This window comes from Narcine bancroftii, chromosome 1, assembly GCF_036971445.1.
Source record: "Narcine bancroftii isolate sNarBan1 chromosome 1, sNarBan1.hap1, whole genome shotgun sequence".
Taxonomy (NCBI): Eukaryota; Metazoa; Chordata; class Chondrichthyes; order Torpediniformes; family Narcinidae; genus Narcine; species Narcine bancroftii.
Window position 1 is genome coordinate 289,440,797 of NC_091469.1, and position 20,087 is coordinate 289,460,883.

A 20,087-nucleotide genomic window follows, 5' to 3' on the forward strand; every position below is an offset into this window, starting at 1 on the left:
AGTCTAAGAGTATTTTCAATGTCTCTATCGTAGCAGCCTCCAGCACCGACCAATGCTTTCCAGGCATCCACCACTAACCCTTCCTCCCCTCACTTTATACAGATATCCTCTGGTATTTGCCATTGCTCTCCCAAGGAAAAGGTGTTGGCTGTCCACCCCTATTTATGCCTCACATATTCCTGTGGCAAATACATTTAAATATATATTTTAAAATATTTAAAAATGTCCCCCTTCTCATTCTCCTATACCCTAGCACTTTAATCTCTCTGCCATTCCAGCAATTCCAGAAAACAGAGAAGCAAAATAGGCCATTCAGCCCATCAAGTCTGCTCTGCCATTCAATTATGAGCTGATCTATTTTCCCACTCCGCCCCACTGCCTGGCCTTCTCCCCATAACCTTTGATGCCCTGGCTAATCAAAAACCTGTCAATCTCTGCCTTAAATACACCCAGTGACCTGGCCTCCACAATCACCTGTGGCAACAAATTCCACAGAGTTACCACCCTCTTGGCTGATGAGATTTCTCCGCATCTCTATTCTAAGTTGATACTGTTAACCCTGAAATTGTGGCCTCTTGTCCTAGACTCTCCAACCGTGGGAAACAACCTTTCTACATCTACTTTGTCCACGCCTTTCAACATTTAAAATGTTTCAATGAGAACCCCATGTTTCTCCTAAATTTCAATGATACAAACCAAGAGCTGTCAAACACTCCTCATATGGAGTGTTCATTTCCAGAGTCACCCTTGTGAACTTCCTCTGAACTTTATCTAATGTTAGCACATTTTTAAAAAAATGAGGAGCCCGTAACTGCTCACAATTCTCCACGTGAGGTCTCACCAGAGCCTTATAAAGCTGCAACATCACATCCCTGCTCTTAGATTCTGTTCCTCTTGAAATGAATCCCAGCATTGAATTCGCCTTCTTCACCACTGACTCGACCTGCAAGTTTAACTTGTCCTGCATGAGGACTCCCAACTCCCTTTGCATCTCAATTTTCTCCCCATATTGAAAAGATTCTGCCTGTTTATTTCTTCTATCAAAGATTCTTCATGTTTACCTACACTGAGGGATAATGTAGCCAATTAACCTTCAGGTCATGGGAGAAAACTGCACAGACACAGGTAAAATGTGTAAACAAACAGCATCGGAGATCAAGATTGGATTCAGGTCCCTGGAGGTTTGAGGCATCTACCTTCCATCTAGCTCCTATCTGTCATTGTTGGTTCCAGGGAAACTGCACCTGCAACTTAGCAAATAACTCTCCAAATAGAAAATGGCCAAGAAATAAAAATACTCCAAATATTGCCCCAATAATTGAGATGGCATCTTTGTTCCAATATTTCAGTAGAGTGATACTATTCTCTGGTTTCAGGCATAACTCTATAAGAAGACAGTTAAACCTCTCCAACCCAGACTTTGACATCCAACAGTACCAAAGGCAGGAGAAGCTGATGGACATTGGGAGGATTAAGCCTGAGTTGTACAAACAGAGGTCGGTGGACACAGATGACGGACGAAGGAACAACCAAACCTGTGGTAAACTCAACTTTGTGTTGAAGTATGACTGCGACATGGAGCAGCTGATAGTCAAAGTCCACAAAGCTGTTAACCTGCCGGCAAAGGATTTCTCCGGCACGTCTGACCCTTATGTGAAGATTTACTTACTGCCAGACCGAAAAACCAAACACCAGACTAAAGTCCACCGCAAAACCCTCAACCCCGTCTTCAACGAAGCCTTCCTCTTCCCCGTCCCCTACAACGAGCTGGCCAATCGCAAGCTCCACTTCAGTGTCTACGACTTTGACAGGTTTTCCCGGCATGATGTGATTGGCCAAGTGGCTGTTGACAATTTCCTTGACTTGTCCGACTTCCCTCGGGAGACGATGCTGTGGAGGGACATTCAGCATGTCACTTCGGTAAGTGAAACCTTCATTCCAATCCAAGTAAGATGCTTGGCTGAGCCACTGGTTCATCCCATCAGTGCTGGGTAGCTGGTAAGTTGACTGAATCAGAATCAGAATTTATTGTCAAGAATGTCATGAAATACATTCTTTGGGATAGCAATAGAAGTGAAAAATTTCTATAAATTACATTTGAAAAAAATCAATAAATAAATGAGGGCAAAAGAGAAAGTGAGGTCATGTCTGTGGTTCATTCAGAAATCTGATGGTGAGGGGAAGAAGCTGTTTTTGTACCGTTGGGCATTTGTCTTCAGGCTCTTGCACCTCTCTCCCGATGGTAGCAGTGAGAAGAGGGCATGGCCTGGGTGGGGAGGGTCCTTGAGGAATGAGGATGCTTTCTTTTGGCACCATCTCATGTAGATATCCTTCATGGAGTGAAGACGATGGCACTGGCTGAGTTTACAATCCTCTGTCTTCTTTTCCTGTCCTGTGCTTTGGCACCTCCACACCAGACAGTGATGCAACCAGCCCGAATGCTCTCCACGGTCCACCTGTAGAAATTTTCAATTAGCCAACATCATAAAGACCCCTCCACAATCATGACCTTGCTCCCTTCTCACTGCTTCCTTCAGGCAGCAAGGGTACAGGAGCCTGAAGTCATGCATGGGTGTGACTAACTGCTTCTCTTTCCATCTGAGTGTGAGAATTTATTGTGATATACAAGAGCACAGTGTATAGATTCTTCCTTGTTGCAGCCACGCAGGTCTGTAAGGTGCATCAACTACAATCGTGTCAGTTGTATGAACATCATGAGCCAAGAGACAGAAAAAGAAAAAATAAATATAAAAGGGGGATAAATAAATATTCACAGTTGCAATTACTGCAGAGAAAAGTGACATTCCAATGGTGTAGACGGATTTGTTTTGGTGGTCCTGGAGGAGTTTATGGTGCGGAATTCCACAAGCATGCTTAGTGTAGGAGGTTGAACCACGCTGCACCAGTTTCTCAGGTTTGAATCCGCCGTTGTCTGTAAGGAGTTTGTATGTTCTCCCAGTGGCTGCATGGGTTTCCTCCGGGGGCTCCACCTTTCCAAATGTACGGGGGTTGTAGCTTAGTTGGGGGACTTGGGTGGCATGGGTTAGTGGGCTAGAAGGGCCTGCTTCCGTGCTGTATGTCTAAAATTTAAAGAAGATCTGCAGATGCTGGGGTCAAGTGCAATTAAAGTAATATGTCAGAAAAACTCAGCAGGTCACACAGGAAGGAAAGAGTAACGAATGGTTCAGGTAGTCCAGGGAGGTTCAAGAGCCTGATAGCTGTGGCAAAAACACAGTTGTAAAGATGTAGTAGTCATTTGTAATACTTTCCTTTGGAGATGCATTGACTGGTGTGCTTGAGAAGAGAGCACATTGAGCTTTCACTTGTTAACTTCACAGGGGAAGTTCAAATCCCAGAGATGTCAGCAGTGAAATCTGCAAAACTAGCATGAAAACCTCTTCTGTGCGGCTCTGACCTATTTTCCAGATTCATATATGTTATCGTCGACGATAAGCAGATCCATTTCTACCCCTTATCAGCTCGAGGTGAGAGAATTCCACTGAGCATTTGTTGTGTTGCTATTGCTGGACAAACAGCATCAAAGAAGCAAGCTATGAAGTCAATGAACCGTGAAAAAGGTTGTGCAATTACTGTGCCATCTCAACTCTGCGATTTCACACAGAAACCCAGTAGGGTTTTAGCCTGAGTTGATACACGACAATCACCTCCATCCCTATGAACCTCTGATATGTCCTGGCCTCTTGCTTATCACTGAATTGAGTTGCTCCACCGCTGACAATTGTGCCTGCAGTGGTCAGGGTCCCAACCTCCAAAATCTTCTTAAAACCTGCTCCTTTGAGCATCTTTGCCACAACAAAGCAATTTTAGAATGTTTAGCCTTTGATGGTTTTGGTGGGTTAAATCATTCTCCATAATTAGCATCTTTCCCCGTTGTGTGAAGATCAGTGAATTTGAAGGCCCAATAACAGTGGAGAGCTGACTTCCAGGGTTCAATTATCTATCAGACCCTTGTTATTGGAGTGTAGAAGAATGAGGGGAGATTTGATCGAGGTATTTAAAATTATGAGGAGGATAGACAGAGTAAATGTAGATTGGCTTTTTCCACTGAGGGTAGGTGAGATACAAACCAGAGGACATGGGTTAAAAGTGAAAGGGAAAATGTTTAGGAGAAGGTGAGGGGGAACCTCTTCACACAGAGTGGTGGGAGTGTGAACAAGCTTCCAGCTGAAGTGGTGAATGCAGGATCAATTTTTTAAGAAGAATTTGGACAGGTACATAGATGGGAGAGGTATAGAGGGTGATGGACTGGGTACAGACCAGTGGGATAAGGCAAAAATGTATTTTGGCACAGACAAGAAGGGCTAGAGGGGCCTTTTTCTGTGCTGTAATGGAAGACTACACAAAAGAGTCTGGAAAAACAACCAACTGAAAAACCTCACAAAGATAAGCGTATACAGAGCCGTTGTCATACCCACACTCCTGTTCGGCTCCGAATCATGGGTCCTCTACCGGCACCACCTACGGCTCCTAGAACGCTTCCACCAGCGTTGTCTCCGCTCTATCCTCAACATCCATTGGAGCGCTTTCATCCCTAACGTCGAAGTACTCGAGATGGCAGAGGTCGACAGCATCGAGTCCACGCTGCTGAAGATCCAGCTGCGCTGGATGGGTCACGTCTCCAGAATGGAGGACCATCGCCTTCCCAAGATCGTGTTATATGGCGAGCTCTCCACTGGCCACCGTGACAGAGGTGCACCAAAGAAAAGGTACAAGGACTGCCTAAAGAAATCTCTTGGTGCCTGCCACATTGACCACCGCCAGTGGGCTGATAACACCTCAAACCGTGCATCTTGGCGCCTCACAGTTTAGCAGGCAGCAACCTCCTTTGAAGAAGACCGCAGAGCCCACCTCACTGACAAAAGGCAAAGGAGGAAAAACCCAACACCCAACCCCAACCAACCAATTTTCGCCTGCAACCGCTGCAACTGTGTCTGCCTGTCCCGCATCGGACTTGTCAGCCACAAACGAGCCTGCAGCTGACGTGGACTTTTTACCCCCTCCATAAATCTTTGTCCGCGAAGCCAAGCCAAAGAATGTACTATGGTTTTATGGTTTTATGCTGACCTCAAAGGCACTTACAACATAGAAACATAGAACTTAGTCTTTTAAATGTCCCTATTGTACCAGCCGCCACCACCACCCCTGGCAATGTATTCCAGTACCCACCACTCTCTGTGCATAAAACAACCCCTGGCATCTCCCCTCAACTTTCTTCCATTCCACCTTAAACAGACGTCCTCTGGTATTTACTATTGTAGCCCCAGGAATAGGTGCTGACTGTCCACCCTCTCTAAGCCCCCTGTAATCTTATGCACCTCTTTTAAGTCACCTCTCATACTTTGTCACTCCAAAGAGAAAAGCAGGGTGCCTTGGTCAGGCTTTGCTCGTAGCAGCTGTTTGAATAAAGTTATGTGAAACAGCAATGGCGTTGCCCAGGATGAAGAGCTGGTTAATGCCGCTCTCCGTTGGGGTGACTCCTTAACCCTGCTTAGTAAGTCATCCCAGTCAGAGGCTTTCTCTGTAAACTTGGGGGGCAGTTAATTATCAATAATGTCATTGTTTGCCTTTTGGGCGGTTCTCTGGAGGGGGAGGACCCTGCAGATGCAGCGATGGTTAAAGATTGTGACTGAAAGAAACTAAAATGCTTTAAGGTTTATATGTTCATGCAAGTGAAGTTTATTCAGTGTCAATACAGTGTAATTTTTTTTATCTTTTAAACAGTTTAATCTTAATGCAGGTGTATTAGTTAGGCATTGTAAATCTCTAGCAACCGGAAAATACACTTATCTGGCATCTACCAATCCCCAAAGGTGCAGGATTTCAGAGGTTTTACTGTCCATTGATGTCAGTCACATGAACAGCCCCAATACACTGATGCCTTGCCTTGAAACCCACCCTTTGTAAGATTAATCACGTTGCATTCAGTCTGTGCTGAAGAGCTGCATTCCTCTCTGGCACTGCTGGTCCCTCAAGCGCTTTATCTCCCAGGAGTGGAGAAAACAGACAGGCGCAGCTGTGAACACCTCATACCTGCATCTGAGCAATGATCTCTCTGAAAATTAGGGACAGGTAGCCTGGAGGGGCAGCTGTACTCCAGCTGGTAAACACTGCATCACTCAGCATATCACCCTACTGCAGCACAGTGAATGGGCAGCTCTGGCTGGCTTGCGGAGGTTCTCTGATGCAAACAAAGGAGGATCTGTTGGCAGGATGCGATGGGGAGGCAAGCCAGAAGCAAATCCTCCAGCTCACAGGGACCACCCCAAATAGGTACACAATCCCACCCTAACCCGTCTAACAGGGAAAGAAGGCAGACTGCAGGGACGGGAAAATTGGACACACAAACTGATGGAGGAACTCAGCAGGTCAGGCAGCACAAGATATAGGAGCAGAAGTAGGCCCATCGACCCATCGAGTCTGCTTTGCCATTCTATTACTGAGGGTAGGTGAGATACAAACCAGGGGACATGGGTTAAGGGTGAAAGGGGAAAAGTTTAGGGGAAACTTCTTCACACTGAGAGTGGTGGTGGTGTGGAATGAGCTGCCAGCTGGCATGGTGAATGCAGACTCAATTTTAACATTTAAGAATAATTTGGACAGGTACATGGATGTAGAGGTATGGACTGGGTGCTGGTCAGTGAGACAAGGCAGAAAAAATATTTTGACACAGACTAGAAGGGCCAAAGGGGTCCATTTCTGTGCTGTAATGTTCTATGGTTCTATGAACTGATCCATCCTCCCACTCGGCCCCACTCCCTGGCTTTCTTCCCGTAATCCTTGATGCCTTGACTAATAAAATACCTGCCAATCTTTGCCTTTCACCTATATTCCATGGACAACTTAGACCAGACAACTGACCCACCAACCTCACAACCTTGGAACAAGAAAGAAAACCAGAGCATAGGGAGAAAACTCATGCAGTCAGGGAGAGAACAGGAAAATTCCACGCACAGGAGATCACAGTTAATGAAGGTATATTGTCACGTGTGTAGGGAAACAATGGCTTAGCACTGCGGGCGATTGATACAATCCACATAAAGGCCAGGCTCCATTTTGAATTAAACTTCGCAGTAAACCACGTGGTAAACTAACAGGTGAAAAGATTGTAAAAACACAATGCTTGAGAAACTCAGCAAGTAATGATACATAACCAACATTTCAAGCTTGACCCCTTCATCAAGATGTGGATAAAATATAGGCAGGCGCCCACATTTTTTCATACATAGAAACGTAGAAAACCTACAGCACAATACAGGCCCTTCGGCTCACGAAGTTGTACCGAATAATGTCCCTACCTTAGAAATTACTAGACTTACCCATAGCCCTCTATTTTTCTAAGTTCAATGTTCTTATCCAAAAGTCTCTTGAAGTCCCTATGGTATCTGTCTCCACTACCGTTGCCAGTAGCCCATTCCATGCATCCTCTGTGCAAAAAACTTGCCCTGACATCTGTGTACCTTAAACCTGTATCCTCTTCTAGCCACTATTGGGGGTGAAAAAGACTCTATCTTCACAATCAATGCCTCATCACCTTACACACCTCTATCAGGTCACATCTAATCCTCTGTCACTCCAAGGAGAAAAGGCTGAGTTCACTCAACTTGATGAAGGCCTCAAGGCCAAAACTTTGGTCATCTTTGCTGGATAAAGGACACTGTTTGACCTGCTGAGTTTCTCAGCATTGTGTTTTTACTCCAACCACAGTGTCTACGGACTCTCTTGTTTGAGAGGTGAAAAGATTGAACAATGTTCAGACTGGGTTCTAGTACTGACTTAGGATGAGAGGTGACTTACCAGAGGTGCACAAGATAATGAGGGGCTTAGATAGGGTGGAAAGTCGGTACTAACATAGAGGTGAATCAGAATCATAGTCCCCAAGAAGGGTAGTGTCTGCAGCCACTATAATTGTCCTCTCTCTCTACACTCTCCCTGGTTGTACCAGCAATGTTGCTCTCCTAACCTCTGTAAGCACTGTCATTTCTCCTACCAGTCCCTTGTTCCCTGCCCCAACCACAGCCATCACCCAATCTAACCCCCTCTACCTTGGTCTCCGCTGCAGTCTCAACCACGTCCCCACCACCTCTCGCCGCAGCCCCAGATAGACTTGCGGGAGGATGGGGCACCTGTGAGTCGCGGTTTTACAGCATGGAAACAGGCCCTTTAGCCCAACTTGTTCCTGCTGACAGGATGACCCAGCTTTTGAAATCTCCTCCTTTGGTTGTGGGGGGTGGGGGGGGGGGGGGGAAGGGGAGGAGTGAGAAGACTGTGATCGTTCACTTCATTAATGCCCCTCATGATTTTATCCACATCTCACCCCTCAAGTCAAGATCAAAGTCTCGTCACTGAAGTTCTGAGGTTGTAGTCCCGTAAGATCTGCTACTCAATATGCTCAAGCCAAAGTGAGCTATAGAAGCAGGCTCAATTACAAAGGCATTTGGTTAGATTTCTGACTAGGAAAGGTTGAGAATGATATCGAACCAAATGTAGGGAAATGGGATTAGCCTAGATGCCACCTTAGTCAGCATGAACCAGTTGGGCTGAAAGGCCTACTCTGCATTGTATGACCTTGTATTGCAATCCCATCTGTTCTCACTGTTGTAAACTCCAACTGATTAATTAATGAACTAATAGGGCCACCTGGTTAGTGTAGCAGTTAGTGCAACGCTGTTCCAGCACCACCAGCAACCGGGATCGGAATTTGAACTTTTCAATGGTTAGTATAGCGGGACAAGAGTTCGAATCCTGCCCTGTCTGTAAGGAGTCTGTATGTTCTCCCCGTGTCTGCGTGGGTTTTTCCCGGGGGCTCTGGTTTCCTCCCACCGTTTGAAACGTACTGGGGGTGGTAGGTTAATTGGGTGGAATAAGGTGGAATGAGCTCATGGACTGAAAAGGCCTGTTACCGTGCTGTATGTATAAATTTAAGTTTAAGATGAATTATTCCACTCTCAGCCCAGGCTTCCCACCTGCCAAGATCTAAATATCTCCATCCTCTCCATCTCTCTTTACCTCTGATCAGGCCTTGAAACTCAGTTAACCAAGTCTTCTGACATTTAGAATCACACACACACAGCAATAGAAACAGGCCTTTTGGTCCAACTTGACCATACTGACCAAATGTCCCACCTACAATAGTTCCACCTGCCTGCTTTTGGCCCATATCACATTCACCCCACCCTGTCCCTATTTTAACAGTACCTGCCTCAACCCCCTTCTCCGGCAGCCCATTCTATACCCCCACCACCCTCTGTGTAAAACAAAGTTACCCCACAGGTTCCTGTTTAACCATTTGCATTGGTAGTCCCTGCTTTGGCTTAATTCCAGTCTGAATCGAATGATACCTTGATATTGTGCTGTCAATACAACCGTGTGGGTGGAGATGATTGTCAAGTCAAGTCAATTCAAGTCACTTTTATTTATTGTTCATACCATGATAAAGATAAGATAACATTTCTCCAGGACCATGGAGCATATTTACATAAAGATAAATTCAAATAGAAGTTAAACACATTAAAATATTAAGACGCATACAGTAACAGTCCACAATACACTATCCACATATGTTCTGGAGCAGAAGAACAAATAGTGCAGAGGATACGGAGAGTCTGCAGAGAGATATGGATAGGTTAAGTGAGTGGGAAAAGGACTGGCAGATGGAGTACAATTTTGTTACATGTGAGGTTATCCACTTTGGAGGCAGTGCAGAGGAGGTTCACCAGCTTGATTCCAGAGATGAAGAGTTTAACCTATGAGGAGAGATTGAGTCGTCTGGGGCTGAACTCACTGGAATTCAGAAAAATTAAAGGGGATCTAATATAAACGTATAAAATTATGACAGGAATATAAAAGATAGTTTTTTTTTCCACTGATAGGTGAGATGAAAATTAGGGGGCATAGCCTCAGATCCAGGGTAGTGGATTTAGGATGGAGATGAGGAGGAACTGCTTTTCCCAGAGGGTGGTGGATCTATGGAATTCGCTGCTCATTGAAGCAGTGGAGATGACCTCAGTAAATATATTTAAGACAAGGTTGGATAGAGTTTTACATAGTCGGGGCATTAAGGGATATGGGGAAAAGGCAGGTAGGTGGAGATGAGCCATGATCTCATTGAATGGCAGGACAGGCTTAACAGGCCAAATGGCCTACCCCTGCTCCTATTTTCTATGTTCTTATATTCTTAAATGTTTTCCATCTTCTTAGACTGGATGTCCATAACATCTGGAATATTTTTCCTGCATCAAACCTGTCCGGTCCTGTCAGAATTTTCTCCATCCCTGTGCAATTCCCCTCTCATTCTTCTAAGTTCCAGTGAGTTGGTCTCTCTGGTCTTTCTTCATCAGTAGGTCCTGTCCTCTCAGAATGTACCTTCAATGCACTCTTTCAATATCGAGGATGCCCTGCCCCAGATTAAGAGGCCAGAGTTGTGCAGAACCCTCAAGGTGTGGCCTTTCCTGTGGACACAATCATGTTTTCAGTAGAAAGAAGTTTCCTGTGTGAGATAATGAAATATGGAAACACAGGAAGACAGAAGCAAAATCTAGTTGATCAGTTCAAAGGGACTCATTCATTATTTACCACCTGGAACTTGTATTTAGGCCATGAACTCAGCTTAATATCATTTCAGCTTGAACAGAAATCAATGAACAAGGCTTGTAACTGCTCCTGGTCATGATGAATAAGCACTGTGGTGTCCTCCATTGAAGGTGTCAACCAGTTTTTACTTTTTGTTAAATTTGGATATACAATCCGATTACAGGCCCTTTCTGCCCCCTGAGCCTATGCCACCCAATTACACCCAATTAACCTACAACCCTGGAATGTTTCAAATGGTGGGAGGAAACTGGACCCCCTAGAGTGTGAAGATGTAGTGGGGAGGGGGGGGGGTGTATTATACTGGCTGCTTGCTATTGGCTATGTCTGTAGAGATACTCCACCCTACTGGTATAACAGATGGAGATGCTTTCCCACTGGCCAGTAGTAATGGTTATAGTCTGTTAATAAAAGCCCATTATTAGTATAACACTTGTCTGGTCCATGTCTATGGCATATCATGCAAGCTCGGAGAGGACATACAAACTCCTTACGGACAGTGCCGGATTCGAACCTCAGTCCTGATCATTGTAACAGTGTTGAACTAACCGCTACCCTATCCATGCCACCTCAGAAGGGAGGTCACAAACTCATTGAGCCTTAGAGTCATACAGCGCAGAGACAGCCCATTTGGCCCATCATAGCCATACTGGCCACATGGATCCCATTTACTGCACTTTTGTTCTACACCCTGATACACCTTTGTAATTCAAATGCTTAACCAGATGGCAAATAGATGTGCTTTAATGTATGGTATTCTCTTGTAGCTGGTGGATTTCAGTGAATCTGTGCATTGTACTTATGTACATGACAAGAAAACACTGATATGCATCAAATATTGTGAGTCCATTCTTCTGCCACCTTCAGAGGGGGTGAATTCCAAGCTTCAACCATCCTCTGGACTTTCCACAGATCCCCTTCATGTCTTCAGTTCTGGTTGTCTCATTAGAGGTAGGATGTGGATGCTTTAGAGAGGATGCAGATGAGATTTACCTGGATTGGAGGACATGTCTTATGAAGGAAGCTAGAGCGAGCTAGAACTTTTCTCTTTAGAATGATGGAGAATGAGAGGTGACTTAATAGATGTATTTCTTATGAAGGGCTTGATAGGTGAACAGCCAGCACCTTGTTCCTGGGTGACAATAGCAAATACCAGAGGACATCGGTTTAAGGTGAATAAATTTATAAATTATAAATTTAGACATTCAACACAGTAACAGGCCCATGAGCCCATTCTGCCCAATTTACATCCAATTAACCTACACCCCCAGTACATTTTGAACAGTGGGAGGAAATCTGAGCCCCCAGAGAAAACCCACACATGGGGAGAACATACAAACTCCTTACAGAGAGTGCAGGATTCAAACCCCTGTCCCGATCGCTGGCACTGTAAAGGCATTGCGCTAACCACTACACTAACCGTCCCACCCTGTTGGGGAAAGTTCAGGAGAGGTGTCACAGGCAAGTGTTTTTTGCACAGAGAGTGCCTGGAATTCATTGCTGAGGTTGGTGGTGGCGACTGGTACAATGGGGTCATTGAAAGGGCTGTTAGACAGGTGCATGGATGGAGGAAAAATTGAGGCTGTGAGAGTTGGGAAGGGTTGCATTGATGTAGTGTAGGTTTACACAGGCTACCACAACATTATGGGATGAAGGGTCTGTACTGTGTTGGAAGGTTGTATGTTCTTTGTTCTAAACATTTTAATCTCACTTTAAACCAATGACCTCTGGTCCTCAACACCTCTCCACAGGGAAACATTTCTTCCTACCTACTCCATCTACATTGACACAGTCCTTTCTTTCTCTAATGTGGCCAGCATGTTCACAGCCCACATTTATTGCCTGGAATTGGGTGAGTTGTTGGACTGATTTAGAGCACCATTCTCAACCTTTTTTCAGCTAAGGCCCCGTAGGACTCTGCTCAACGTTTATCGAACCCCTACCCTGTCAACCAGTCAACTTTTGGTTTCTTCTGTACTTCTCTCCAACCAGCTACATAAAAAATAACATAAGAAATATTTATGTTACGCGAGGTGTAAAGAAAACAAGGCTATAACTTAAATGCGCTGTGGCCTCCAGGGGGGATGTAGGGCCCCCATTGAAAATGGCTGCTTTAGAGGGTAATCAATGGTTAACAGCAGTTAGTGGTACACTGTTACAGTGGCAGCGACCCGGGTTTGAATCCCACGCTGTCAGTAAGGAGTTTGTACCTTCTCCTGATGTCTGCATGGGTTTCCTCCAGGTGTTGCAGTTTCCACCCACCCTCCGAAAAGCGTACGGGATCGGTGGGCTTGGACAAGTTGGGAGGAAGGGCCTGTTGCGTGATATTATGGCCCTGTGACTCTCTGGTTCTAGAACCATAGATGTGGGTGTAATTGGGTAGCAAGGGTTTAAATGGCCGGAATTAGCCTCTATCGTTCTCTAAATAACATTTAAAGGTTGGAGTCACACCTGTGCCAGATTCCGAAAGACGGCAGGTTTCCTTCTCTGAGGATTATTGCTGAACCACGTGAATTTTCAGAGATTTTGTGCTTACCTGGTTTTTGTTAAACTTATTTAATTAATGAACCTTAGTTCCCCAACTGCGACGATGGGAGCTGAGCTTGTGACTACCACTTGATATTCCAGCTCTCTGGATGGCCATATACTGCCATTATCAGAGCAGTTAGCATCAATAATAATTGTCAAACCAAGGATTATGATGAGCCAGCATCACTCACAGAATGTAGAGATGCTTGCACGTTAATTTGGAAGGTAACCCGTTCTTTAACAATGCAAGGATTTCTACCTAGGACTCGTAATGATCATCCTGCAATTCTTCCTGTCATGCTGTTCCTCTTTGATTTTATTGGCTTGAGGGCAGAGGTTTAAGAGGGGCAACTTTTTCATTCAGAGGGTGGTCCATATCCGGAACGAGCCTCCAGAGGAAGTAATTGTACAATTACAGCATTCAAAAAAATATTTGGAGAATTAGATGCATGACAAGGGTTTAGAAGAAGGTGGTCCAACTGCTGGCAAATGGGAGTAGCCCAAGTCGGTCGGCATGGATGAGTTGGGAGAATGGCCCTGTAAATCTGTGGTTCTGGAACCACAGAACACTATAGCATAGAAACAGGCCCTTCAGCCCATCTAGTGTGTGCCAAACAATTAATTTGCTCTCATTAACCTGCACCAGACCATTGCCCTTCATACCCCTCCCATCCAAAGCTTTCTTAAATGTCGAAATCGAACCCGCAATGTTTGTCAAGTCTCCTTCAGCCCAACGTTTCCATTCTGGCTAGAAATGTTCTATCCATTTAGTTCACATCCCTCTAAACCAACCATTACTCTTCCCTTCCCCCAAGGGGTCACAGCACATTCAAGCGGGGGGGGGGGGGGTTGGTGCAGGGACTGAAATCAGATAATATTTATTGTTTGTTATGTAATTGGTAGGAGACAAGTCCAGAAGAAAACCAACTAAACTTAACTATTTTACAGGGGGCCCATAAATATTTGAGTAGAGTCCTAAAGGGGGCCATAGCCAAATAAAGGTTGGGAATGGCCAATCTAAATCCATCCTATCCATGTATAAGTGTTTCTTAAACGTTACAATAGTCCCTGGATCAACCGCTTCCTCTGGCAACCCGTTCCATACACCCACCACCCTCTGCGTCAAAAACATTACCCCTCAGGTTCCTATTAAACCTCTCCCCACCCCCATCTTAAACCCATGTTTTCTGATTACCAATTCACCTGCTCTGGCCAAAAGACTCTGTGTTGACCTGATCTATTGCTCTCATCATTTTGGACACGTCCACAAGATCACCCCTCCCTGTGCTCCGAGGAATAAAGCCCCAACCTGTTCAACCTCTCCCTGTAGCTCAGTCTTCCCCCACCCCGAGTCCTGGCAACATCCTCGTGAATCTTCCTTGCACTCTCTTCAGCTTGTAAACTTTCTGATAGGATGGTGGCCAAAACTGAATATAATACTTCAGGTGATTTATACATCTGAATATTACCAAAAATTCTGAAAAATGTTTCATCCTTCTAAGCACCCCTATGAGACTGATCTTTAAAGTACTTCATTTTTTATAATTTAATTATCTACCTGCTGATCTGGCTGCTGAATTATTCAAACTGTAACATTGTGAAGAAAAACTTTAGGAGAATGAGGGGGTATCTCATTAATCTTCTCAATGGAGTGAAATCTGGTGCCTGGAATGTCATAGGCCGAGTTAACAATCCTCTGGAGATTTGTTCCTGTCCTGAGTGTTGGCACCTCTGTAGCAGACAGTGATTTAACCAGCCAGAATGCTCTCCATGGTACAGCTGTAGAAGTTTTCAAGAAGTCTTCAGTGATGTACCGAATCTCCTCAAACTCATCAAACCACATTGCCTGCCCTTATTAGTACTTTGGTACATCATCCCCACACCTGGTCTGCCAAACCCTGGAACAACTTTGGTGAGTTTCCCATTCTAAATGCCAAATAATCCTTTCCACATCTATTTTCAGACACAGACCTACCAAATATCGAAGGACTCTAGTGGTAACTTCACTATATGGGCAAGCACAGCATTTATTATGTAAGGAGATCATGAATATATTAGGTCATGAGGGTCCCAATCCAATGCATTTACTGTCCATGTCTCCCCACAGATGCTGCTTAACCCTCCGAGCCCCTCCACCATTTCATGAATCGTTTGCTCGAGATTTCGGCACCTGCAGCTTTTGTGTTTCTTGACAGGAAATTCTAGTTGTGTTCTCAGAAACTGCAATAAGATTTCTGAACTCTTTAATCAAACCTTTCTTGAAGAAAGCATGTGGTTGGGATGGAGAGAGTGCAGAGGAGATTCTTTACAGCAGGGTAGAAGCCAATTCCAGCCGTTTAAACCCGTGCTGCCCAATTACACCCAAATGAATCTACAACCCCCATTTGTTTTTGGAGGGTGGGAGGAAGCTGGAGAACCTGGGGAAAATCCATGCAGGTCACAATCCATGCAGGTCACAAACCTTCTCCTCTCAGACAGCGCCAGATTCAATCCTAGGTCACTGGCGCTGCAAAAGCATTGTGCTACCACGATGCTAATTGTGTCACCACCAGGATGTTGCCCAGATTGGAGATCCCCAGTTATGGGGAGAGATTCTCTGGAGTGAACAGTTGATCAGCCTGAGGTAAATACGGTTCTGAGAGAAGTGAATAGCGTAGATGGTCAGAATGGCTTTCCCATGGTAAAGGTAGCAAGAACAAAATGGTATAGGTTTAAATGGGATTGGGGGGCTAGTATTCCTCATAGAGATAGTGGTTGAGATATCTTCTATAAACCCACCCAACTCCCACAGCTACCTCGACTACACCTCTTCCCATCCTGTCCCCTGTAAGGATTCCATTCCATTCTCTCAATCCCTCCATCTCCTTCGCATCTGCACCCAGGGGAAGGACTTCCATGCCAGATCATCCGAGATGTCCTCCTTCTTCAAACAACGTGGCATTGGCTCTAGTTCCATCAACCCTGCGCTCACTGAGTTGATGGTGGAACTCTCTGTCAGGCAACATGGTCGAATTAGTACAATCATTAGGATGGCGTGGTGAGTGTAGCGGTTAGCACCATACTATTGCAGTGCCAGCGACTTGGGTACGAATCTACCAGCTCTCTGTAAGGAGTTTGGATGCTCTCCCCGTGTCTGTGTGGGTTTCCTTCGGGTGCTCCAGCTTCCTCCCACCCTTCAAAAAACTGTACGAGGTTGGAGGCTAATTTGGTGTATTTGGACGAAATGTGTTTTTTGGCCGAAATGGCCTGTTACTGTGTTTTACAATCTAAAAATTACATTTACATGGTACCAGTAGCATTCCAATGACTGACCTGACCTGGATCAGATACCTAACTTGCAAATGACAGAAAACTTTGAGATATGAGGAAGTAAATTTCTTTTAAAAATGGGGCAAAATAGTTTCCGTACGTTGGAGAAACAATCTGAGTGATTGCAAGAAAATGCATCGGGCTGCTTTGTAGTTTTATCGAGAAGCTCTACCATTCAGATGGTGTGTTGAATATGCATTGCAGAGAAAGATGGATGACTAAGGTGGGCAAATGGGAATTAGTGTGTAAGGACAAAAAGGTCAACAAGGAGCTGATGAGATGAAGGTCTGTGCTGTTCTCCTCTTCCACTCTCTGACTCAAAAGACTAAAATATAATTTGCTTTCCTAATTGCTTGCTGCATCTGCAGTTTGCCCTCAGAGATTTGTGTACAGGCACACCTGGGTCCTTTTGGTCATTGGTAATTACTGACTATTTAACAAGCAGAATTGATGACATTCTGTTGGCCCACAGTAGACTTCATCTGCCATGTCATTCACCGTTTCCTCAGCTTGTCCCGTGTCTCCTTGAAGTCTCATCACATCCTTGACTGCTCTCACAATCCTTCAAGTGAAACACCAAAATCTACAGATGCTATGGTTCTAGTAAAAACACAATGCAGAAGAAACTCTGCAGGTCAAACAGTGTCCTTTATACAGCAAAGATAAAGATACCTGGATCCAGTGGCCTAGTGAGGTCCAACATGGTTGGGAGAAGTTCTTTTGCAGTGAATGGCCAGATTGAGCTTCGATGCCTTTCTATGCTTCACGGCATGTGTTTGCTAGACAGCCATTGACCCTATGAGAAGGTTCGTCCGCCCTTTGACAGGTCTTGTTTTTCATCCTACAGGGTGTCTATCCACCTTCCACACCAGTTTAGTCACCGACCATGTGACAGGTATTACTGGGTTACATGGTACCAGTAGCATTCCAATGACTGACCTGACCTGGATCAGATACCTAACTTGCAAATGACAGAAAGCTTTGAGATATGAGGAAGTAAATTTCTTTTTAAAATGGGGCAAAATAGTTTCCGTACGTTGGAGAAACAATCTGAGTGATTGCAAGAAGATGCATCGGGCTGCTTTGTAGTTTTATCGAGAAGCTCTACCATTTCATAGCTTGGAGCATCATTTTCAAACTGAACATTTATCACTTGATCTAAATTGAATTAACAGATCAATTTAAGATTCAGAAATGTTAGCAGGCTTGGTCTCAGATGCTAAATAGAATATGGAGGGAAGTTTCCCTTCAATAACACGTGTATAAGAATAAGTTTAATGAACTGGGTGAGAATATAGTTGCCTTGTAACATTGGTGAGAATGTGACTGCTTTATTACATGACCTTCCCAGTGCTGTTGTGAGATAGTAACTAAGTTACTTAGTTACTTAGTTACTAAGATGGACAAACTTGGGTTGTTTGTTTTCTCTGGAGAACTTTATTGCTGTACCTTGGTACTTGTGACAATAAATTTGAACTTGCACTTTCATAACACTGCCCCAGCCCCTCATATGTTTGAATTCAAGTTCAAGAACTACAATCCATCCTCAGTTTAGGAACATTATGGGCTTCAGGAAGCAACCTTGAATACAAAAGCTTGTCTTAAGCAAGTTTCCTGAAGCTTTTGAATTCAAAGTTGCTTCCGGAAGCTCATAATTGTCCTAAACAGAGGATGGATTGCAGTTTTTGAACTTGAAGTTGAACATGTAGTGGGCATGGTTATGAAAATGGAAGTTCAAATTTTGTTTGGTGAGCAATGTAGATAAATATCTCATGCATAGTACAACACATAGGGCATAGCAGAGTCACAGAGAGAGAGAGAGAGAGAGAGAGAGAGAGAGAGAGAGAGAGAGAGAGAGAGAGAGACTCAGGAGTCCGATAACAGTGGAGGGAAAGTATCCCTAAATCTAGAGTGCATGATCTTCTTCTGGGCGGGAAGGAAGGGGTGAAGAGAGTGTGACTCACCTCCCCCAGGGGGATGTGAATAAGCCAAAGACAGGTAGATTGGAGTGGAAATGGGACAGTGAAATATAATGGGAGGCAACAAAAAGTTCTGGGTCTGGACTGAGGGAACTGCAGTCATGAAAAGGGGAAGCAGATAAAATTCTTGGAAGATCAAGGAAGTGTGAGGAATTGGCACAGGAGAGGAGATTAGACCCAAGGCAGATCAGCCATGGTGATACTGAAAGGTGGGAAAGATTGAGTTGTAGTGGTCCTCTCCTGTCCTACCCTTGTGCTGTCTTCATTGTTCCTGTCCCAATGTTTCCAACAATCACCCCCTCCCCCTTGTCAGCAGGGCACTTCCTCGACCATCTGCTCCAACAGCTTGCAATGATAAAGCACCTCTGGTGTACAATGACACCTCAAGGCATTTTAACAGCAGCGATTAAGTCAGAATTTGTCACCAAGGCATGCACTGCAATGCTATGACACACAACCAAAACCGTGGCCAAAGACAAATGTTTCAAGGAGGCACTTAAAGAAAAAGAAAAGTAGGAGAATTTCAGAGCTGGGTGGACAGCTGGAGGCCACATCAGTCCAAGATAGAACCATGGAGATCCTGGATGTTTGATGCTTATCATCGATTGAAGAACTAAATCACCACCAAATACCAAGTCTGTATTGTTTTACAGGCAGGAGAATGGAGAGTACTGATGCTAAAATTCCCTATTCAAATCAATAATTTGGAAGTGGCCATTACCAGTTACTTCCATGAGAAAGAACGTTGAGTGCAATCTTCTTCACAATTCCCAAACAATTTTCTATTTTCACCCTAAGAAAGTTTGATAGTTTTTTTTCGCAAAAACACAAACAAAATTTTGGACGGCAAGGTTAGTGCAACACTATTACACAGTGCCAGCGACCCACTTTCTGTCAGGAGTTTGTACATTCTACCATACGTCCACACCGGTTTCCTCCAGGTTCTCCGGTTTCATCCCACGTTCCAAAGACGTATGGGGTTGGAAGGTTAATGGGTCACATGGGTGTATTTGGGCAGCGTGGAAGGGCCTGTTACCATGCTGTATGTCTAAATTTTAAAAGAATTAAACTCTGCAGATTTAGATTAGTAACATCAAAAAGTGCTAGCATTCTGAAGATGCATAAGAGGCTGTCAATGCTGGAATGTGGAACAGAAACTAATCTCGCTGGAGGAAGGGAAGCTCAGGGAGGGTAGCCAGTAGCAGAGTGGTCCGAGTAAGAGTGGGACTTAGAGACTTTGGCTCGAGAGGCTTCGGTGACCATAGAGAACTCCTAACCCTTCTTTAAACCACTTAGACATAAAGTACAACTCTAATTATCCAAAATCGGATTCTCCAAAATCTTCACTTATCTGAAAAATTTAAAGCATTTCGGATTAATGGCATATCCAAAACAAATCAGAAATCCCAATTTTTCCGAAATCTTTTTGGAGCCGAATTGACTGGGGCCGTCAGGCTGCTGGCGGCTACGGGGATGTTGGGCTGCTGGCAGAAGCGCAGATGTTGGGCTGCCGGTGGCAGCTGGCAGGAGCAGAGCCTCAGTGGGGAGGTATCAGTGATCAGCAGGCAGCCAGCATCTTTTTGGTGAGAATTAAACATTATTTTAATGCTCAAAAAGCCTTCCTTTGTTGTTTGTTGTTGTTTAAAGCAATGGTTCTCCACC

The 20,087-nt window shown here is 44.6% G+C and overlaps 1 protein-coding gene across 1 annotated transcript in view; it reads left to right on the forward strand.

The window, feature by feature from the left end:
- syt9b (synaptotagmin IXb) overlaps positions 1–20,087 on the forward strand; it is a 79,188-nt gene that overhangs the window by 42,905 nt on the left and 16,196 nt on the right. Inside the window, exon 3 of the mRNA XM_069922965.1 lies at positions 1,377–1,920. Within this exon, the coding sequence (XP_069779066.1) occupies positions 1,377–1,920 (544 nt within the window). The remainder of the gene's footprint in view (positions 1–1,376; positions 1,921–20,087) is intronic.